Below are 22,543 nucleotides of genomic sequence, written 5' to 3'. Positions count from 1 at the left end.
GGTCCGAGGGAGGCAGCCGTCAGCGAGGGGTCGTGGTTCTCGTCCCCAGAACAGCAGGCGTGGGCAGCCTTGTGCAGACGTGGGGAGAGTTCCCTCTGGGTGTTTGTGCAGTCCATTCACAGAGCTCACGAGGGATGAGACTAGCACGGATGGGCCAGCTCCCTCCTGTTCTGCTTCATAGAAGTGACATACGCAGGACAGGTGAGCCCCGACTCGAGAGGAGCACGCACACAGGAGACCTGGGTCCTCGGCTGTGGTCACCGCCTGTGGTGGCCTCTGGAGCAGACACCGCCTTCCCTGCCCTTCCTTCCCCCTCGCTGAGCTCTCACAGACACATTGACAGCTGGTAGAAGGCATGGGGCGGGGGGCACACACAAGACTGGTCGTCCAAGGGCACGGGCCTTGTCTGTTCTCGGGGCCACGGGCAGCCTCCTGCACTCGTGTGACTCTGTTCTTGTGAACCTCTGCTGTCTGCCTCACGGAAAGGAGGCTGATGGCCTTGTGAGCCCAGAGGTTGTCCGGCTCCAGTGACGCGTTTGCGAAGTGTGCAGTACACACAGAACACGGTGCTCAACCTCGGGTAAACAACATCACGTGCTTTTTTTTTTTTTTTTTTTCAGGTTACTAGGTACATTCATAATAAAATTGTTGGAAAACTGCATGATGCAAAAGTGATGCTGGCCCTGGGAAATACAGTTTGGGTTGACCCAATGGTAAGTACGCCGCTTTCTTATAAAGAAGATTCTCAGCGGACCCCTACAATTACCCACTAGTCCCACCTGCTGCTTGAATAACGGAGGTGCTTCTTGTGCTCTGTGGGTCAGGAGTTTTGCTGGAGGTTTGGTTTCTGGGTAGGGAGTATTCGATGTGACCCAGCGTGCACCTGTGTTTACGTGTGGTGCCCATACACTCAGACACAGCTGAGCGGAGCTGGATGAAACCGTCCTCGCTGATGTCACTTTCTCTGATATTTGCAGTCTCATCTTTTCAAGTGTGGATCATGAACCATTCAGCTGATGGCACAGGGCACTGTCCACACGCTGTGAGGCCCTGGTCAGGGACGGGGGGGTGGGGGGGCTGTTGCTGGTCTTCCCTGGCTTGCGAATGGCCCTGGGGGCCTGAGTTGTGCCAAGGAGTCTGGTCCTGGGGTCTACAGAGGTGGGTTTACTGTGTGTTACTTTCCCCGTGTTCAGGCAGCAGATCCTGTGTTGAGAATCTCCTGTGCACTGGGACCCATACTGGATGCTTGGGTTCCTCCCTGAGCAAAGCCCATGGGGCCTCCTGCCCTGCCCAGCTGGGGTGGGGGAGGGAGTGGCAGACAAGGAGCCAGCCTCCCAGGGCCTCTTTGCCCTTCTGCTGCTGCTGGTGCCGTCCCGGGTCTGCATGCTCCCCAGGAGCTCCAGTTTTCAATGTAAAGTTTCACTCTATAAGACCCAAGTCTTAATTAGGATGATTATTTCTAAGTTTGAAAGGAATTCTGATTCTGTTTCTAGAAACTGTTTAGCTGACAGTTACTTTTATAAGATTAGGAGAATTTTAACACATTAGAAGGGGAGTTTGGGCATAAGAATTAAGGGCTCACTTGGGAAGGTGCCCAGCGCCCCTCATCCCCCACGGGAGGGGCACACGGGCATGAGACTTGCAGATTTTCATATTTTGCGTAATTCTCTGTAAGAGAATGGATTCGAATGTGCTGATTGCAGAAGAGACAGTGGGGGAAGCAGTCCAGACACGGGAGTGCTGTGGTGTGGGTCCTTTCCCGACACGGGGGGACTCGGGGCCTTAGTGGCCTGCTTGTAAACAGAGGCAGAATCAGGAAAACAGTTTCCTGCCTGGCTGGGGACTTTACTCCGGGACTGGGTCTCGGGCCGATCCCACACCTGACCGTATTTCAGGCGGGCCTGGGCTTTGGAAGAGTCTCGGCTGCCCTGGCTATGCCCCAGTCCACACTGTGCGCAGGGAGCCCTTGCCCCTGTGGAAGCGGCCGGAGCGCACCAGCGCTGCAGGGACAGGCCGAGAGGCCCGGGGAGAGTTCCTGACTCGGTTAGGATTCACAGTGTGACTCTGCAGATGTTCTGTTTTCTCTCGATTCAAGGTGCATGTTACAAAACTTTCAAATTTGAAAACATCTGTCATTGATTATAATGTTCGAGCTGAAATTTTGTCAATGGGAATGGGCGTTGATAATTCAGCACATGTGGAACGACTGAAAAAATTATACGAAGAAGCTAAAATGCCAGCTTTTGAAGAACATCTAACCCAGACCCCGTAAGTTGATTTCTGTGTCCTTTGTTGGAGCTGTTTTGTAGAAATACAACTCGAAGCATTGAGGGCTTTTGTTATGAAAGGAGTAATTTGCATCCGCGTGTTCCCATCAAACTTTCCTAATTACCGAGGTCTGAGCAGTCTTGTCCCATTGGTTCCCCGCACTCACACTCTTGCTTTTGGAGGGGGTTGATGACATCACCGTGTCCCCTACAGAAAGGAATTTTGTTACCTTTTCTGATTGTTGAGAAGTAGTGCTGTGCACGCACACCCGGCTGCCGTGTGATGGGCTTCTGAGCGCAGCCAAGGGAGCCAGCCCGGGACCAAGGGGACAGCGTGGCTCGGGGCCGCGCCCCTCCCCCAGGAGCCCGTCTCCTGACGCGGAAAGGCAGAGGTGGGTTATCCTGAACGTTGCCCTTGGAGCAGATCATGCAGCGTGTTTGCCTTGTGCCTCCGCATCGGTTGTGATCCTGGCTCTCCTGTGCGCACGGCAGTGTGGGGCTCAGCTCCCGTGTGGGGACACCGTCACTGCTGTGCCCACTGTGCTTTCGAGAGTCCCTGGGCTACCAAGGAGCGGTTAGCATTCTGCTGCGTGTCTTTGGGTGCACTTCCTGGTCCATTTTTCATAGATTAGAATTGGCGCTGCAGCCCACCAGCTGTTACAGGGGCTGTGCAGTTTATGTCCCCGTATGGAGTGTTTCGAGACTGAGAAAGTACTCTGCAGCCCCCAGAGGGAAGGCGGACGACGGACACAGCCCGTGTCTGCCAGAGGATTTGGGGCAGGAGCTCCTGCTGGTCGGGACACCCCAGGGGGGAGGGCCCGCTCACAGCCCCCAGCTGATGTGTGAGCAGTTCCTCACCCTGCTTGGGGAAATGCAGAGTGAAGCCCCAGTGAGCAGTGCTGCCATGGACCCAGCAGAAGGGTGAAATGAGGGGAAGGAAACACGAAGTGCTGGGGATCTAGAACAACAGGGCTTTCCACATTTGACTAGACTGCTGGTCTCCCATCTCAGAAAATTAACAGTAATGTCTTGAAAGTACGTGGTTTTTTAAATTCTGGAAAGGATACGCAGAATGGGAAATGTGCCATTTTGGCTGTTTCTAAGGGTGTCCTGGGGTGGCATTTGTACACGCGCAGTTGTGTGTGCCCGTCACCACCATCCCTCCCCAGAGCTCCGCCATCTTCCCAAGCAGAGACTGCCTGTTGGCAGGGAGCCCTCCCCCTCCCCTCTGCTCGTCTCTGTAGACCCCTGTAGCTTGATCTTTGTGTCTGGCTCAGGGCCCGCTGCAAGGCTGAGACAGTTCCTCTGTAGGTGGTGCGACGGCCTGTTTACCTGTTCAGCGGCAGGTGAATCGTGCTGATGTGAACACGGGTCTGTCGGAGTCCTTGCTTTCGCTTCTGTGGGCATGTGCTCAGAAAGGGAATCGCAGGGTCGTCTGGTCACCCTGTGTTAGTTCCCGGAGGAAGGCCCGCTGCACGTTCCTGCAAGCACGCGTGCAGTTTCTCCACACCCTCACCCAGGATCAGCCCAGGCGGAACGAGGGTCTCTCCAGGTGCTTCGCGCGTACATCTTGCCTCTGTGTGCGTGCGACTTGGAGTTCCCCTGAACAGCCACTGGTGAGTGCCCGCGTTGCCCAGAGCCTCAGCCGGCCTCTCCTCTAGCCCCTGCAACCTGTCCATCTGTCCTGGGTGCCAGCCAAGGAAGCGCTTGCCACAGCGGCTGGAAGCTGTGCCGCGTGCAGCCCACACCAAACGAGCACAGAGAAATTGGCCACTGGCTTGGTGATGGGGTCATTGGTGACCCTGGGAGAGTTCTAAACGGCTGCTGAAAGTAGAGGAATTTTAAGAGAATGGGGCAAAGATTAAGTACTTGACATTCTGAAGTTTTTTGTTTTGTACCTTAACAAAACTGGGGACCATGGGATTAGGATACAAGTTAGTTTCTGTACATTTTCAGGAAACCAGAAAAGCGCATCCACACTAACTCACTCTAGCTAGTTATAAGGACAGTGAAACCGGGGCAGGGGCTGGCGCGTGGGACACGTGCACACCATACTGCAATGCCTGGTTTGCGTCCCAGCCCTGCTCCCAGTTCCAGCTGCCTGCTAACGCGCACCCTGGGCGGCAGCAGGGATGTCTCAAGTGCTTAGTTCCTGCCACCCGTGGGAGACCTAGATGGAGTTCTGGGGTCCTGGTTTCAGCTTGACTCAGTCCCAGCTGTTGCAGGCATTTGGAGAGAACCAGCAGATGGGAGCTCTCTTTCTCTGTTTCTCCCTCTCTCTTTCTCTCATATTTAAAAAAAAAAGAAAAAGGAACAAATAATAAGTGAAACAAGGGCAGCCCTTCAGGTTTAGCAGGTCCCGTGTGTGTGTGGTTTAAGTAGAAAGACGTCTTAATCTGATTTCTCTTGCATCATCATGTACTCTCTTCCCCCTTCCCAGTACGGTATTTACTCTGCTGTATTTTCAACGTCCAAGGTCCACCTGCCTAAGTACCAGTGCCATACCTGACCACTGAGACTTATCAGAACATAGAGAGAGGTCTGCCTCTTCCTTTAAAAATTTTTAAATTGTGTGTGCGTGTGTTTTTTGTGTGTATGTGAGGATTCATTTATTTATCTGAAAGGCAGAGTTGGAGAGAGAGCAAGAGCAAGAGTGAGAGCGGGAGAGGAGGGAGAGAGACAGATCTTCATCTGCTGGTTCACTCCCCAAATGGCTGCAACAGCCAGGGCTGGGCCAGGCCAAAGCCAGGAGCTTCATTAGGGTCTCTCATGTGTGGGCCATCTTCTGCTTTCCTAGGTGTGTTAGCAGGGAACTGGATCATAGGTGGAGCAGCCAGGACCCAAACCAGCACCCTTGTGGGATACTGGCACTACAAGTGGTGGTTTAACCCATTACACCATGGTGCTGGCCCCAATCTGTGTAGATCTTTTGGTTGAGTACATACCCAGGCACTCCGTATGGATTGTGGGTATCTCAAGTGGCATCCTAGTCACTGTGCTGTTTACTTATTATTGCAAAGAGTATGTTAGAAGCAGACCAGAACTGCTAACAGGTGGTCTCGGAAGATTGCCCGAGACTGGGCCAAGAGCGGAAGGGAACGTGGCCTCTCCTTTCTGCCCTTTTATCCTGTTGGAAGTGGGTGGTTGTGTGGATGCCCTTCTCACCGTTCAGTGACTGTGGAAGGAAAAGTCTCGCGTGTGTGGGCCAGCCCTGCCCTGGTCACGTGAGAGGGAGCTCTGAGGCGTCTGTGGTGAGTGACGCCTGGCGTCCTCTTCCCGTAGAGCCGGGGTGCCCGAGCGTCCCCCGAAGTCCCCGGGGCTAACCTGTGCCTCTCCCGCCCAGGACCGCGCCTTCGCCAGAGGATGCTGCCAGTCTGCACTCCCAGCAGGGGGCCGGTGGCGCAGAAGGCGGCGCGGACGCGGAGACAAGCGCAGAAGACCCAAAGCCAGGTGAGTGCTCGGTCCCAGGATGGCCGACTTCTGGTCTCGGCTGTGTCGGAAGGCGACGCCCTTCCACCTCGGGGGAGTCCAGAGCCGCCGCAGACTGCCGTGCCCTTTCCTGCGCTCGCCAGCTCAGCTCTCGGGTTTGTTTGCGCCGTCTCCCTTTGGTTACTTGAGGTAGGACAGGGATTCAGGGGGTTCGCAGTGTTGCGTGAACAGCTCATCCGTGTTTATGTGTAGTCATGTCTGCTAGCCACGCGCCATCAGCTGCTGGTTTGGGAATGTGCCCGGTGACCCCTGCTCTGTCACCGCCAGTGCTGCCAACTCGGGGTGCGCAGTGTGCACTGTGGCTCCGTTCGGGACAGCGTGACTCTGAAGTTGGTGTCTGTCACGGCACGGCGCGTGGTGGGAGGTCTGTTTTAAACTCAGCTGTGTTCTGCAGTCACCTGCACCCCGGCTTCGCGCTTCTCCACGGGGCTGCTGTGATGAGGGCTGATGGGCCCATCGTTGTTCCAGTTGGGACAGCAGCCCCACACCTCGTCGATGGAGACTCAGGAAATACGGTGTTCGGCACCTGCTCCTGTGCGCTGACTGCGTGGAAGTCACCTCCCGTGGGGTCCTGCTGGGTTAGGACAGCACTGAAGGAACTTAGACACTTAGTGTGTCCTGTGGCCGGCAATTGTAGTGCAGGTTCTCATCAAAAGAGGAACGTGAAGTTCCTGGTGGTTTAGTTTTAGTATTTGTCAGAGCCTGTTCTATTTTGACAACATGTTAATCTTATGAAATGATGTATATTTTAATTTTTCAGGATTATCACCGTCCCTCAGTATCTGTAGGGGACTGGTTCTAGGCCTCCACGTGGATGCCAGAACCAGATACTCAAGTCCCCTGTAGAAAATGGTATCCTGTTTGCATAGAGCCTACACACTTCCAAGTACTCTATTTTTATTATTTTTATTGGTTTATTTACTTGAGAGAGTTCCCGTATACTGGTTCGCTCCTCAGATGCCCATAGTTGCCAGGGCCCAGGCCTGGAGCTGAGAACACAGTGCGTATCAGCCACGTGGGCAGCAGGAACCCAGTTACTTGAACTGTCACTGCTGCCTTCCAGGGCCTGCAACAGCAGGGAGCCAGACACTGAACCCACGCACTCCAGTATCCTGAGCAGTAGGCCAAGCGCCCACGCCTTCCTGGGCAATTTAAGTACTGATACAGTGTAAATGCCATGTAAATAGCCCTACTGTGTTGTTTAGGGGATAATGACAGGGAAACAAACCTATACATGCTTATAGACTCAGTTGATTTTTTAAAAATATTTCAATCTGGCCAGCACCGCGGCTCACTAGGCTAATCCTCCACCTAGCGGCGCCAGCACACCAAGTTCTAGTCCCAGTCGTGGCGCCGGATTCTGTCCCGGTTGCCCCTCTTCCAGGCCAGCTCTCTGCTGTGGCCAGGGAGTGCAGTGGAGGATGGCCCAAGTGCTTGGGCCCTGCACCCCATGGGAGACCAGGAGAAGCACCTGGCTCCTGCCATCAGATCAGCACAGTGTGCCAGCCGTGGCGGCCATTGGAGGTGAACCAACGGCAAAAGGAAGACCTTTCTCTCTGTCTCTCTCTCTCACTGTCCGCTCTGCCTATCAAAAGAAAGAATATTTCAATCTGTGGTTGGTTTAATCTGCAGACGTACAGCCCACAAATACAGAGCACCAACTCTGTTTTCAGCTGGATGCTCGGGTCACTGTCGCAGTCACACTCTTTAGTGACTAATTCCTCATCTAAAGGTTGTATCGGTGCAAATGCATATGTTCGTTACAGAGGTGCATATAAACAACCTGTAAAAATCTGACTTTGATTTCCCACAGAAACGTTGTCTGCAAACACTGGAGACGCCCCCATCAGCAAGCCCCCACAGCCACACGTGAAAAGGTACAATGGTCAGCGCTCGGAGGCCCGCCTCTCCTAACACTGGATAAACAATGCGCGCTAAAGGCCTCCTCTTTCCTCCTAGCTTCCATCCACAAATAAAATGGTTCCAGAAAGACGATGTTGTCATCTTGAAGATACAAGTAAGGAATGTCAAGGATTATAGATGTAAATACTTCCGAGACAGGGTCGTTTTCAGGTAGGTTGATATGCGCCGTGTGCTGGGCCACAGGACTGGCCGTGGCACCGGAAAGGCTGACTGGGTTCTCTCTCCTAGCGCCTGGGTGGGAGACAAGTTCTACAGAGCTGATTTGGAGCTGCAGGGCAGCATCAGAAAAGACAGCTGCAGGTGCGTCATCAGAAACGACGAGCCCGTGATTACTCTGGCGAAAGAGAGAAGGGAGCCGTGGCGCGGCCTGCTCAGACACAGGGTGAGTGCCGGTGACGGAGGCTGGCGGCCGTGGCTCCGAGGGTGACTCTGTGTTCACTTACGGCAGCTGTTCTGTTGGACAGAATCCGAATGTGGCTTTTGATTTTGACCACTGGGAAGAGTGTGAAGAGGACAGCCACTTCTCCAAGGGTAGGACCTGGGCACCCACTCCCTGGAGGGGCTGGGGCCCTGTGTGCCGGCGTGGACATATCCCTCAGCTGACTTTAGGGATCCCACCTTTATGGAAATGGGCCGTTAATAAAGCCAGCCTTCAGAGGTCAGTGTTCTCTTTATGGTGTCCTGGTGCTGAGTGTTCCAGTCTGGGGACTTGCTGACCTTTGGTTAAAAACATAACCTTCTTACAACACTTTTACAGATTCTCTTCCCTAGAATAACTTACTTACAAGCAGACCTCCTCGTTTCTTGCCTAAAATAATGAAAATATAAAATTAGCCGCAAGGTGGAGCTAGAGGCAAAGGCACATCTTTGGGTGGGGGACAGATTCGCTCCTTACCACGCATTCAGCATGTTTCTGATGATGCCTCACTCTTGCAGCTGTGACTTCTAAGAGGCTGCCCTGCAAAGTGGCAGAGGTGGTCGGACCCAGCAGCAGCGCTTCGGAGGCTGACGGGAGTGAGAGTGAGTGAGACTGAAGTCCCGCCGGCAGCCCGAGACTTGGAACAACCATGGCTGTGGCCGTGTGTTGGAAGTTAAGAAAACAAGTGATGCTACCCAAACCGTCTTTCACCTCAAGGAGGAATTATTGCCAAGGGTCATCTTATGCTTCAGGATTGGTAATGGTGACAGATTTCCTGGTCAGTTAAAAACAGGCTGATAAGACCAGCATTGTGGCGCAGCAGGTTGGGCCTCCGCCTGCGACACTGACGTCCCATATGAATGCTGGTTCCAATCCTGGCTGTTCTACTTCTAATCCAGCTCCCTGCTAATGCTCCTGGGAAGGCAGCAAAGTACCGTGGGTACTTGGGCCCCTGCCACCCACGTGGGATGGAGTCCTGGGCTCTTGGTTTCCATCTGGCCCATCCCTGGCTGTTGTGGCCATTTGTGGAATGAACCAGCAGATGGAAGATACTCTCTCCTCTCTCTTTCTCTCTCTCTTTCCCTCTCTTTCTGCCCCAGGGCTGTCACTCTGCCTTTCAAATAAATTTTAAACCGTGGTTGCTATGAGAAGGTTGTCAGGAGGGTGGGAGCAGAGGAGCAGCGCGCTGGCCCTCCTGGCCTGGCTGTGCTGCCTGGCACAGCCGTCGCCTCAGCTCGTCCTGACGCACTCAGCTCTGAGTGGCAGCGCAGACCCTGCCACTCGGTGAGGAACGTGCAGGCCCGAGTCGGCCACTCGCTGCTCTCCCCTGCTGTGCTGAACAGCCTCGGACCTGCCCGTCGCCCTCTGCAGCGGCCTCGCGGGGGTCGCCATAGCTGCCTCCGAGCACTACCGATACCCACCCCGGCTCCTCCGAGTGGGTCTGCCTCGGAGCCGGGGTGAGTGCCGGGGGCCGCACAGTGCCTGCTGGCAGGCCCAGCGCCCTCTGGAGAGGCGGCTGCTGCTTCCGAGTGACCTGCGCTCCCAGGTTCTTTTGTGGCAGAAACTTTCAAGGACCTGCGTGGTGCCCAGAGGGGACTCAGAACACCTGCCGTGATGACGGCCTCGTCCTCGGGGAAGGCGGCGTCACCGAGGTCTGGGAAGAAGCGTGGGCCGCCCCTCTGCTGCGGGCTTCTCTGCTCGTGGGGAAGGTTTAAGGTGAGCTGTTGGGAACCGTGAGGCCCCCTGGACTTCCTCGGCAGCAGCTGAGTGGGAAACGCGTTGGCCCATCGCAGCTGCACGGACATCTTGGTTCTTTACGTCCCGGAGCGCAGACGCCTGAGCGCACGTGGTCCGGTGAGCGGCCTTGGGTCATACTCTGGCCCTCAGTTTCCTTATCTGTAAAGCGAGGCCCTGCCCACCTCGGGGAGCCTGTGCAGAGCCAGAGCTGGCGCGTGCTCTGCGTGGGGGCTCTGGGGGCAGTGCCTTGCTGCTGCGCCTCTCACGGGGACTGCAGGTGGCAGGAGGCAGACCGGTCAGGAAGGGAGGGGTGGTTTCCTTGTCCTCAGCCGGTTGGTGAAGCTGTTGACTCCGCGGGGTGCCTCCTGTGTCAGCTGCTGCAGGCGGGGTCGTGGTGGACAGAGGCCCCGCGCCGTGTCCTGTGCTCACCATGGCACAGGCTTGGGTTGGGTCGGCAAGGGGTTTTTTTTGCTGTCTGTGTCCCAGCCAAGCGGTGGGGTCCTGCCGTCCGAGAAGAGACTGCAGGCCAGCTCCCCCGTGCGGCTCAGCGTGAAAGCCCTGGGCAGGCAGCGGCTGGGTTTAAGCCTGTTTCTTTGTTCAGACGTTCAGCTTTTCCTGATGTCTGTGAGCACGTGGTCACCGCCTTCCTGTACCGCTGTAGCGTCTGTACTGATTTCATGCGTTGAGTAATTTCTTAGGCGCGAGGGGAAAGCACCTTTGTCGTGGCTTCTGAGGTTGTGCGCAGTCATGGGTTGGGGGCGTCTGTTGTGTTAGCAATAAAGCTTCCGTGTTCTGACAGAAACGTGTCCCACGTGTTTCCTCCCGCGTGCCCCTGCAACATCAGATCCCACTCGCGGCCCCTTCTGCCTGGCCCAGGAGGCCAGAGAGGGCTGCTGGGGGTTCGGGGGCACGGACCTGCGAGCGTGAGGGCAGCTCTGCGCCGGGGCTGCCTCCTGCAGCCTGACGTGGCCCGGCCGGGCCCTTTGCTGGCTCAAGACAGAGGCGGCGGCGTCTGAGCAGCGAGGAGAGCAGGCGGTAAAGCACTGGGCCTGCCTGCCTGCCTGAAACGTCCCGTCAGCGGAAGCGGAAGCCCCGAGGCCTGCAGAAGCACACACTTGCTGCTGGCGGCGATGCAGGAATGCGCTTTATTCGCGGCAGCGTGTTGTGTCCCTCGGGCAGGCACACAGCAGCCGCTGGGCCGTGGCTGCACCTGCCGGGGTCACCGTACACGCCTGGAACCCACCCAGACAATTAAGGATACCAAAAATAATATTACATAAGCATCTGATACAATTCTTCTTAAGAAAAAAATCAGGAAGAAATACCACAAATACTGCTTACAAAAATAAACTCCTCACAGCGTTGAGTTGGTTACAAGACACAAACTTGTCACTTGGGGTCTGGCTCCGGCGGCACAACTTCCATGAGCATCTGGAGGTGCATGGTGATGGGCTCTGGAACACAAGCAGCGGGCGGGTGGTTGGTTAGCGGAGCGTGCGTGCCCACAGACGGCTGTCCCCGGAGCCGCGCTGGGGCTTTGGAGCGAGCTGTTTCCATTAAGGAATTAGGAAGCTGCCAAGTATTTAACTGCCACTAACCAATGCACACTCTAGGAAAACTAAGTTACACATATACTTACTACCAGTGTCTAAGTCACTAGGACTTCTGTTTATTTAAAGTGTAAGATCACTCATTGGTTTTTACCACCTTAACCCAACTTCTACCAACTTCTGTAGGCAGCAGCTTGCTGAATCTTCTAGAGCTGAGAAACAAGATCTATTTAGTGTCGTGGGCTTCCAAAGCCTGCTTCCGTCATCCTGGCCAGATTATCTGTTGCCATGATCAAATCCAAGTTGTTTTTTTTTTTTTTTTTTTTTAAGATTTCCTTATTTATTTGAAAGTTAGAATTAGAGCTATCTGCTGGTTCACTGCCCATATGGCCACAACGGCCAGGATTGGGTCAAGTCCCCACATGGGTGGCATCTTCTGCTTTTCCCAGGCCACTGGGAGGGAGCTGGATCAGAAGTAGAGCAGCCAGGCCAGGAGCCAGTGCCCACACGGGATGCTGCCATCAAAGGTGGCAGCTTTTCCTGCTGCACCCACAACGTGGGCCGGAAGGCTGTTTCCTCTCACACGAATGCATTTCCTTATTTCCTTTCCCTTCTGTAGGAGTGCCCACAACCTCACTCCTTCCCAGCGCAGGGTTGAGGTCAGAGTAGAGACGGGGGGAGGGGCTGTTTCAGGAAGGAGACAAGTGCCTGGTGGAAATAACAATATGTTGCTGCTGTTTCACTCTTAATCAACATGAACTAAATTCTCTCGCCACTGTCAGGTCAGTAACGGCACCGATCTCATGGCCCAGGAAGTGGAGGTGGAGAGGACCCAGCGTGCTCAGGCATTCTCAGTCCTGGCTGGCAGGGTCTGAAGCCCAGGTCTCTGCTGGCCCTCTGGTCGGGTTCTACTGGTCATCCCCTGGCTGTCCCCCCTGTGTGTGTGGTCTATAAATGGCACGCACAGGAGTGCCTGCAGGGGAGGCTGCGCCTTGCTGGTGAGACAAACTGAGCAGCGGGCAGGTTTTCAGCCACAGGACTCAGTAACACCACGGGGCTGTGACAGGCCAGACACTGCTGGGATTACATCGTACACAACCCACTTCCTGTCTTCAGGGAGCTTACAGAGCAGGAGGCAGGCCCTGGTGGGGGTGCTCGGGAGCCTGGGAAGACTTTGATGAGGAGGGTTGGTGCACTTCAATTTGTTGTGCAGGCCAGCGCCGCAGCTCACTAGGCTAATCCTCCACCTAGCGGCGCCAGCACACCAGGTTCTAGTCCCGGTCGGGGCGCCGGATTCTGTCCCAGTTGCCCCTCTTCCAGGCCAGCTCCCTGCTGTGGCCAGGGAGTGCAGTGGAGGATGGCCCAAGTGCTTGGGCCCTGCACCCGCATGGGAGACCAGGAGAAGCACCTGGCTCCTGCCATCGGATCAGCGCGGTGTGCCAGCCGCAGTGCGGCGGCCTTTGGAGGGTGAACCAACGGCAAAGGAAGACCTTTCTCTCTCTCTCTCTCTCTCTCTCTCTCTCTCTCTCCACTCTGCCTGTCAAAAAAAAAAATGTTGTGCAGTTTACAACTTATGAATATAGCACTGAAGTAAAGAAAATAAGCGTAATTGAGTCTCAGAGGCGTCTTTGGCACAAGTGGACTTTAGGTGTGAAAGTGGCTTATGCAGCTAAACTTGTAGACAACAGTTGAGGGCAGGCACTTGGTACCATGATTAAGATGCCACTGGAGAGATCTGCATCCCATACTGGAGTGCCTGGGCCTGCGTCCTTGCTCCACTTCCCATCCAGCTCCCAGCTAACAACGCACATCCTGGGAGGGAGCAAATGGTGGCTCAAGAACCTGAGTCCCAGCCGGCGCCGTGGCTCAATAGGCTAATCCTCCACCTTGCGGCGCCGGCACACCGGGTTCTAGTCCCGGTTGGGGCGCCGGATTCTGTCCCGGTTGCCCCTCTTCCAGGCCAGCCCTCTGCTGTGGCCAGGGAGTGCAGTGGAGGATGGCCCAAGTGCTTGGGCCCTGCACCCCATGGGAGACCAGGAAAAGCACCTGGCTCCTGGCTCCTGCCACCGGATCAGCGCGGTGCGCCGGCTGCAGCGGCGGCCATTGGAGGGTGAACCAACGGCAAAGGAAGACCTTTCTCTCTCTGTCTCTCTCTCACTGTCCACTCTGCCTGTCAAAAAAAAAAAAAAAAAAAAAAAAAGAACCTGAGTCCCTGCCACCCCGTGTGGGAGAGCCACATGGAGTTCCCGGCTCCTGGCTTTGGCCTGGCCCAGCCCCAGTTGTGGGCATTTGGAGAGCAAACCAGAAGAAGGAAGATCTCTTTCTGCCTTTCAAATAAGTGAAAAGTAGACTACATTTAATAAAAATAAATAGTTGTCTTTTTTAAAAACAGATGCAAATGACTGCCGGATGGAGGAGAGACCTGCGGCAGCACAGGCCTTGTCACTCTCCCAGCCCTGGCTCTGTCACTGAGCGACTGGCGTGCCAGTGAGCTCTTAGCTGGTACGCGCGTGTGTCAGGCAGAGGAACGTGGTGTGCTGAAGATAAACATACTTAACACTAGTGAACCGCACTCATCAGAGGTCACGGTGGCCATCTAAGCTTACAGGTATTTTAAGTTAAAAAGGAAATGAGGGACAGGTGTTTAGCAGTCAGGACCCCGTGTCCCACACAGGAGTGGCTGGGTTCAGGCTCTGGCTTCTGAGGCCAGTTTCCTGCTCACACAGACCGTGGGAGGCAGACGCGACCGTGTCAACAAGGGAGGCCCGGACAGTGAGGCGGCAGATGGGAGCTGTCTCCCTCTCTCTCTCCCTCTCCCCCTTCTCTCTCCCTCGCCCTCGCCCTCCCTCTCCCTTCTCCCCTCTCCCCTCTCTCCCCTCTCCCTCTCTCTCCCTCTCTCCCCTCTCCCCTCTCCCCTCTCCCTGCTCCCTCTCCCCCCTCCCCCTGCCCCAGCCCCCCTCCCTAAGATTCTGTTTAAAATGCTTTGCTTTCCCTTCCTGCCTGGCAGGCGAAGTGATGGAAACAGGCGGCCCAGGACGGGCCCGGAGGTGTTCAGCCGGGGGCGGTGGTACACTGTGGGGCGCTGCAGCTCTGTGCTTTCATAGCGGAACCACCTGATGTGATACTTACTTGAGATTTTCTGAGCCCATTCAAACTTGTAGTAGACGAAAAGGAAGTAAAATACAAGGCCGCTCAGGATAAATAACACACAGTAGAGATACTCCCACGCTGGGTTAGTGATGACTGGGGCCAGGACCAAAAACGCAGCTATGAAGGTCACCAGGATGGGGATGAAGATGGGCACCTGCAAGCAGAGCAGCGAGGGGTCAGGGCTGGCTGTGCGGCTGCGTGCGTCCGTCTGTCTTGCTGTCGATGTTTTTCACTGAAGTATGGAGTATGGTGACCTCTACGTGACCCCTCCAGTTTTAGGAACTTCTGTCAGCTTGTCAGTCTTACCTCATCTACTCCACCTTTTCTTTTTCCTAGAATACGAAGAACCCACTGGACACCGTGTCACTGTGCACATCTCAGTGTGTCTCTGATGAGTTCAGTGCCATTCTTCTCCCTCCCTTTTGTGGTAAACAAACTGGAAGATGGACCCTCTACGCTCTACATAGAGCTTCGTGTGACGGCATCCTGCTGCTGCCTTGGCCTTGGCCTCTGTCCCCCGTATTCCCTGCACACTGGTAGCTAGGTTTAGAGGCACGAATACTTCCTGGTGGAGCAGTGCACTTCCATCAGGCACATGTCTGTCTGTCCACTTTGGAATTCCTAAGGTCTGTCAGTGGGCTTAGGAGAGGGAGAGCGGTCCAGTCCCACCATGAGAAATGTCCCTGTTAACCTCCTGGTTTTGAACTGGAGGTGAAGCTTGAGTGGTTTAGCCTCTCCTGCTAACATTGCCTTGATTCATTGCTTCACCGAGGGTACAAAGGAGTCGCCTAATGCTGTGGAACTGTGGAGTGAGGACCTTCACCTGCCGTCCGGTTATTCTGCATTCGCGTTTATGCCGGGTGCCTATGCTTGACTCTTGGTCTCCGTTGTCAGGGGCTCAGGGACTGTGTGTATTTGGCCGCTTCAGCCCACGGCGCTGTGGTATTCTTCATGACGGCCGCTGTCGTGTCATTGCCAGCTCCCAGGTGCTGTGCTGGCCGTGCTGTTCCCCGTTCCCCGGGGCACCCTGTTTAGTAGGAAGTGGCTTCAAAGACCCTCGTGCAGGGTCTGGAGTATGCTTTGTTCTTTTGCAAGGACAGAAAAAACTTTTTTCAAGAAGGGAAAAAATTTCATATATCCATACTGACATTTCCAATTCCAATGTAAGATTATATGTATTTTTTATGCCTTTTTTTCCTGAAAATCTTGTTTCTTAATCATATAAACATAATAATGCACCTATAAGAAATTCCCCAGGAACTACACGAGTAGGAACGTAAGTCACTGGACCTTTAAGGCGCTGTGTGGTTGGTCAACGCACGAAGGGGATGAACAGTCCTGGTAATCCCCTTCTCCATGGCTGTCACCTGCTTGTCACACAAGCAAGGCTTCTTTTGCTCCTTTGTTAATTTGGGGGTTTCATTTTTTCCCTTTTCATATTTCTTCCATGAGAATAAACACATATACATAAACTTATATGTTCACCTTCCACTGCTGTTTAGGAAGTAGCAAATGACACAATCATAGCTTTGCCCCTGGCCTTGCTCCTGCAGCACATCCAGAGATGCTGACATAGTCAAATGTGAAGTGAGTGATCATCCGTTTCCTGTTGCTGCTAACTATGGTGTGGGTGGCTGAAACACCATTTGAGTGTTGCCTGTTGGCTTTGGGGTCGTGTTGAACCTTTTGCTGATAGAATTGGTGCCTCAAGAAAGAACCTTGTGTATATTTCACATGTCTGCAGTTTCTCTTTGGGATTGGGATAAAGGGCCAAAGAGCAAATGATTGGATAGTTTTGCCAGGTACCGCCCCGAGGGGCAGGGCTCCACACCCAGTGCCAACGGGCAAGGGAGTGAGCTCCTCTTTGCTGCCCACCTGGTGGGCCGCAAGTGCTACTTCTCCTCGTTCTGGCCTGCTTGCTTGATGAGCTTGCTGGGATTCGGAGCTTCTTTGTTTTCATGTGTAAGTGCCTTTGCATTTTTGTTTGAACTTTTAAAAAAAATTTTTTTCTTCAAGGACTGGTGTTTCCCATCTCAATTGTTGGGAACTCTTTCTTTTGGGGGGGGGGGGCAGGGGAGGATATCACCTGCAAAGACTGCCCGCCCCCATTCTGCTGTGTGTGTGTTTCACTTGCTTTTTAAAAAGACTGATTTTTTTCTCTTTATTACTTCTGGAATTTGAGTCCTGGGCAGGCTGCCTGCATTCACGGCTTACAGAGCAGTTCACACTTCATTTGCGCATCAGCACCCTAAGTCTAGAGTCTGTGGTCTTTCAGGTTTCCCACCTAGAGGTCTAACCTCCTTACATTGATACATAATTTAAATTTTAAAGAGACAGAGGGGACAAACTCTCCAGATTCCTGCTGGGCATAGTCAAGGGCCAAAAACTCAATCCAGGTCTCCCACGTGGGCGGCAGGCACCCAGCTGGGGGGCCGTCACCACTGCCTCTCAGGCTCTGCACTGGCAGGAAGGGCCAGGAACGAAAGGCAGGTCCCACGGAAAGGGACGGGAAGTAGGCATCCTAATGCCCACAGCAGGGGATTATTTTTGTTTTTTTTTTGTGTGTGTGTGTGTGTTTAATTTTGGGGACCGAGGTATTCTTTTCCATTATCTTTTCATTGGAATCATTTGCATAAAGGCTGTTGATTTCAGTGTGTGGATGGTATATCTTACCACTTTATTAATAGTTTGTTCTTTGATTCCTTTGCATCTTCCAGATACATAATTATACAATCTTCAAAAGGTTTTAAAGACTTTAAAAATTATTTTCTGCCTCTCACACCCCAAATTGCTTTCTTCTTTCTATATCCCTTGCTAGTATATTCAAAACAATGCTAAATGGGGACCAGCATTGTGGTGTAGTGGGTAAAGCTGGTTCGAGTGCCCTCTGCTCCACTTCTGATCCAGCTCCCTGCTAATGCACCTGGGAAAGCAGTGGAAGATGGCCCAAGTGCTTGGATCCCTGCACCCCTGTGGGAGACCTGGATGAAATTAATGTTCCCATAATATTCATTTTCCATGAACTTTTTAAAGACCCCCTCATTGGCAAGGATTTTAAAAAAAATGTTGCCTCAAAATAAACTTGCCTTTAAGTATCTTCACATAATGTACTGAGAAATTCTGTTTGTTTGTTTGTTTTTGACAGGCAGAATTAGACAGAGAAAGAGACAGAGAGAAAGGTCTTCCTTCCGTTGGTTCACCCCCTAAATGGCTGCTGCGGCCGGCGCACCGTACTGATCCGAAGCCAGGAGCCAGGTGCTTCCTCCTGGTCTCCCATGGGGTGCAGGGCCCAAGCATTTGGGCCATCCTCCACTGCCCTCCCGGACCACAGCAGAGAGCTGGACTGGAAGAGGAGTGACTGGGACAGAATCCGGCGCCCCGACCGGGACTAGAACCCAGGGTGCCGGCGCCGCAGGCGGAGGATTAGCCTAGTGAGCCGCAGCACCGGCTGGGAAATTCTTAAAATCAGATTTTCCTGGTATTCGTTTGTTCCAGATCACTGAAAAAGGAGAACTCTGAAAGAAGCGAGAGTGATTGCGTATTCCTTACAGAGTGATTGCTCTCTCCTCCCTGACACCTCGGCTTCTCGATGTTATTAGGTTTTTCTGCTCTTGGTTTTCTGCATTCGTTATTGTGCTTTCTGAGTTGCCTGTTTTCCTGTTTATTCATCCAAGTATCGAATGTGAGGAAGTTCTTCACGTGCTGTGTAGACGGTGCCCGGGCCTCCGTCTCCTCCCACTGTTGCTCCAGCCGTGTGCGCACGCGCAGTGCCCATGTCCTCTTGGCCCCACAGGTGTGTCTTCTTGAGTTCCGGTTTTGTTGCCTCACAGAGAACGAGACTTGTATTATTTTTTGAAATATTAAATTTTCCTTTGTGGTGGCAGAGGAGGTCACGTGCCAGTCCTGTCTTGGATGCACTTGGAGAGGCGCGTGTTGGGGGGTCCAGAGTTGGAGCCGTAGCTGGTGATGTTTCCAGTCCCGGGCCTCTTCCTAGTGGAGTGTCTGGCTCCACGCTGGCTGGAGGAGGTGTGCTCGCTGCTCCCTGCCGGTCCTGCGGTCTCTGCTCACAAGCACTTCGCAAGGGTGTGGGAGCTGGATGGCTGCGTGGATGGATTTTCATCATCATCTCCTCACCGGGAGATTGTGCATTGCCAAATGATCTGGCTTTGTCCTGGGCAACGCTGTAGGCCTGAGTGCTTGTCTGACACGTCTCGCCCTTGTTTTCTGAGTTTTAATTTGCCTGCTGCTGCTTTGCCTATCCTCTTATGTTTGATTTTCTTTAATTAATTTATTTTTACAGATCATTTACTTGAGAAGCAGAGTGACAGAAAGGGCTTCCATTCACTGGTTTCCTCCCCAAATGGCCACAACGGCAGGAGCTGGGCCAATCTGAAGCCGGAGCCAGAAGCTTCTCGGGTCTCCCACGTGGGTGCAGGGCCCAAGCACTTGGACCATTCTCCGCTGCTTTCCCAGGCCATAGCAGAGAGCTGGATTGGAAGAGGAGCCACCGGGACTCGAACTGATGCCCACATGGAATGCCATGCAGCAGGCAGATGCTTAGCCCACTGTGTCATAGCGCCAGCCCCTTATGTTTGATTTTCCACAGCTTCATAAACCTTCCTGCTAAAAACCTCTCAATAAGCCAGCTGTGCACAGCTGACAGGCTCGTTCTCCCGTCTCACGTCACTCGTATTTCTGTCAACACTCAGCGTGTACTTCTGTCAGTCTTCTGCCCTTGAAGAGAGCCAGTCTGTGGGAAAACACTCCCTAGGAGAGTATTTTCCTTATTTCAAGTCGGAAAACTATCTTGCATTGTAAAAAAAAAATTTCAAATTCCCAGCTCGAAAACGGCTAAAGCAACAGTAGAGGTCTGCGTAGCTCACAGCCAGCACGCTGCGCGCTTCACAGGTGTCTGCGCTGAGCAGAGTCACGTGGCTCACGCAGGGCCGCCCAGCCTGACACGTGCTTCTCGCTTCCCTGGCGTGTGTGGTGCCTTTGGAATGTGACTTCAAACCTCACATGCATGTTTTGTTGAAAACTTCCTGCTGCCTTTGGCAATTTACTCATTTTCTCATATAAACATGAGCTGGAAGTGGAAGGATTAGGAGATTCAAGATTATATAGAGATGTTGGGACCGGCACTGTGGTGGAGTCCTGGCTGCTCCACTTCCAATCCAGCTCCCTGCTGATGCACCTGGGAAAGCAGTGGAAGTTGGCCCAAGTGCTTGAGCCCCTGCACCCACGTGGGAAGAAGCTCCTGGCGCCTGGCCCAGCCCTGGCCATTTGGGGAATGAACTGGCAGGTGGAAGATCTCTGTCGCTTCCCTTCTCTCTACCTTTCAAATAAACAAACCTTTAAATTTAGAGCTGTTACAAACTTCAAAAGGCAACAACAAAGGAGCCTGACACATATTCTCCCAAGAAAACATTAACCAGGAAGATGTTCTCGTGGGCACCCCCATGCAGCTCATTATCCAGGGTCTTATATGATGTGCTCCATTTCTTTTGTCACCTCCTCCCCTATTTGAGAAATGTGTCTTCTGTGGGCAGTGATGTGGCGTAATGCCTGCAGTGCTGGCATCCCATATGGATGCTGGTTCCAGTCCCGGCTGCTCTACTTCCAATCTAGCTCCCTGTTAATGCACCTGGGAAAACAGTGGAGGATGGCCCAAGCACTTAGGAGACCCAGAAGAAGCTCCTGGCTTCAGATTGGCCCAGCCGTGGCTGTTGGGGCCATCTAGGGAGTGGACCAGTGATGGAAGACCTCTCTCTCTCTCTGTCCTTCTGTCTGCATAACGGACTTTGAGATGAATAATCTTAAGAAAATAAAGTGTCTGCTGGTAAAGGCTGTGCCTTTGTTCTGAGAGTCACCCTAACCGTTAGAGCTACCACAGCTGTCAGAACCAGTGGTGGCCAGGAGGTGCCGACCCTTAGATATTTTACATGATAGGTTATATTATCTCCTATGTATGCCCACATAATAGCGTCAGCCCCTCCCTTTAGGTGTGGTCTACAAGAAGCAGTAAGGAAACTGGCTAGGCGTCCTCGCCCCACGGCTGTGCACAGGCTGGCCTGGCCTGCGGCCTGCACTGACCACACGCTGCTCACTGGGCTCTTGCTCAGTGCAGAGCCGTCTACGTCACTGTAAGAAACCAAAGCCGCTCGTGACCGCGGGACACTCAGCTTACCTTGATGGGCCTTTCCAGTTCTTTCCTTGTAAACCTCATCACGATGAGTCCTAGAATCGTCAGGCCATAAAACAGCCATGTGGCAAAACTGAAGTAATTGACGAGGGAGTTTATGTCACCAGGAATGATATAAATGGTCGCAACGATCCCCTGGTGGACAGAAGAGCAAATTTTAGGTCATCGGTGCATGGAAACCCGGTCCTCACCGCTTCGCAGACGGCCAGAGCAGCGGTTTCCCTGTGCACAGCACTAGCGTGACAGAGACCCCGGGCAGCCCACCCGGGCAGGGGTTAAACCGGACTTGGCCGTGGGGTCTGTTCTCTGAAGCCTGGGAAGCGGCTTGGGAAAGCCAAACGTTTAAGGATGTGGTTCAACGCAAGGACTGAGCGTGGACAGGTCTGACCAGCCCTGCCTACCGGTGACTTTCCCTTCCAGAGTTCTCCACACAGGCAGGACCTCGGACGATGAAGCTCAGGTCTGGTCTGGGCCTGTGCTGGTTGCATGGCCCTGGACTGGTCTTTCCCCGCTGTGGGTCTCGCTGTCTCCATGGTGAGCAGGTTGATGGACAGCAGAGGGGTGGGGAGCTTGGACAGAAGGCTAGGAATGTGGGTGTCCTGGGACCCCAGAGTGGTGACACACAACCGAGGACCATCCCCCACAGAGCCCCTGACCTCTGAGTTGGGAGTGGCTGCTGTCAGTCACCACTAGTACAATGCATCAGTCTTCTCTGGGCCAGTGGGCCAGTGTCGTTTGTTAGAAGGACCCAGAACAAAGGACACATGTGGAAGATCCACACGGTGGCTGTCGTGGATAAATTCCGGGGGCGCAGCCAGGTGAATTGCTTGTTTGAACTGTCCTGGGTTTTGTTTCAATGCAAGGATCTTGGGAACCTGGGCTTAGCAGTGTGCATCTGTCACCGTGCAAACTGGGGGCCCTCTGCCCTCCAGGTGGGCGCTATTGTGCAGGTCCCATACGTACGTAAAAGATGATGGCAGGGGCTGGGGTCAGGCGCCTGACACTGATGTAAGAGAGCACTTTGAGCATGTGGCCTTCCCGGCCGGCCACATAAACGAGTCTGAAAAACAAGCACACAGCCATCAGCAGCTTGTCCCACAGGCCCTGAGTTAGTGTCCGAGTCCCACTCCTGAGGCCACAGAGGGCCCGCTGGGCAGCCTGGTCGCCCTCCTGGAGGAGGAACCAGGAGCGAAGAGCGGCAGAGAGGAAGGCACCCGGCATGAAGTTGGCAGAGCAGGAAGAGACACTGGAGAGGCCCCGAGATCTTTGAGGCTTAACATATGTGAGAAACACGGGTCCTGGGGGAAGAGCCGGGACCTCAGCACCTAGGGCTGCCGGCAGAGCAGACAGGCGGTGCTGATCCTATGCTACGAAACAAGCCAAAGGAGGGGCGGCTCCGCACGCAGGGATAGTCCGGTAATCTGGAGGATGCTTAACGCTTTAGAGAAAGGCACTGCGTCCCACGTCCGAGTGCCGGCCGCTCGGCCTCTGAGCCAGCAGCAGACGGTGACTCAGGTGCGCGGGCCCAGCCCCAGCCATCACCTGCATGTGCATGTGGGGAGTGAACCAGCGGACGGAATGCAGGTTTCTCTCTCCGCTAGTTCCCTCTGCCTCCCGAGTAGATGAAAAAAAAACATGAAAAGATAATCGAGAAGATGATCTAAGCATTTCTTCAAAAAGTGGCCATAATTAAAGTTTCAATTAGAGACCAGTGGAAAAAATGGGTTGGAACCTGGATCTGAAGTACAGAGAGCTGGAAAACGCAGGTGAGAAATACAAGAAATTCACGATCAGAAACAACGTAAGG

General features: G+C 53.8%; 2 protein-coding genes across 4 annotated transcripts in view; one reads left to right on the top strand and one right to left on the bottom strand.

The window, feature by feature from the left end:
• Nucleotides 1-9,239, top strand: part of LOC127486210 (putative ATP-dependent RNA helicase TDRD12) — a 104,723-nt gene extending 95,484 nt beyond the window's left edge. Inside the window, exons 25-32 of the mRNA XM_070063264.1 lie at nt 621-713; nt 2,096-2,268; nt 5,611-5,717; nt 7,570-7,633; nt 7,716-7,829; nt 7,908-8,061; nt 8,144-8,210; nt 8,616-9,239. Of these exons, the coding sequence (XP_069919365.1) occupies nt 621-713; nt 2,096-2,268; nt 5,611-5,717; nt 7,570-7,633; nt 7,716-7,829; nt 7,908-8,061; nt 8,144-8,210; nt 8,616-8,707 (864 nt within the window). The 3' untranslated portion in view covers nt 8,708-9,239. The remainder of the gene's footprint in view (nt 1-620; nt 714-2,095; nt 2,269-5,610; nt 5,718-7,569; nt 7,634-7,715; nt 7,830-7,907; nt 8,062-8,143; nt 8,211-8,615) is intronic.
• Nucleotides 9,240-10,953: 1,714 nt separating this feature from the next.
• LOC108175422 (b(0,+)-type amino acid transporter 1) overlaps nt 10,954-22,543 on the bottom strand; it is a 37,020-nt gene continuing 25,430 nt past the window's right edge. For all 3 annotated transcript variants that reach the window (XM_070063273.1, XM_070063275.1, XM_070063274.1), the window contains 4 exons: nt 21,700-21,796; nt 20,722-20,871; nt 14,514-14,688; nt 10,954-11,288 (listed from right to left, as the gene is read on the bottom strand). In XM_070063273.1, the coding sequence (XP_069919374.1) occupies nt 11,224-11,288; nt 14,514-14,688; nt 20,722-20,871; nt 21,700-21,796 (487 nt within the window). In that variant the 3' untranslated portion in view covers nt 10,954-11,223. The remainder of the gene's footprint in view (nt 11,289-14,513; nt 14,689-20,721; nt 20,872-21,699; nt 21,797-22,543) is intronic.

Source organism: Oryctolagus cuniculus, chromosome 18, assembly GCF_964237555.1.
Source record: "Oryctolagus cuniculus chromosome 18, mOryCun1.1, whole genome shotgun sequence".
NCBI classification, from domain to species: Eukaryota; Metazoa; Chordata; class Mammalia; order Lagomorpha; family Leporidae; genus Oryctolagus; species Oryctolagus cuniculus.
Note: the sequence above shows the minus strand (reverse complement) of the source record. Positions and strands in the feature narration are given on the sequence as shown.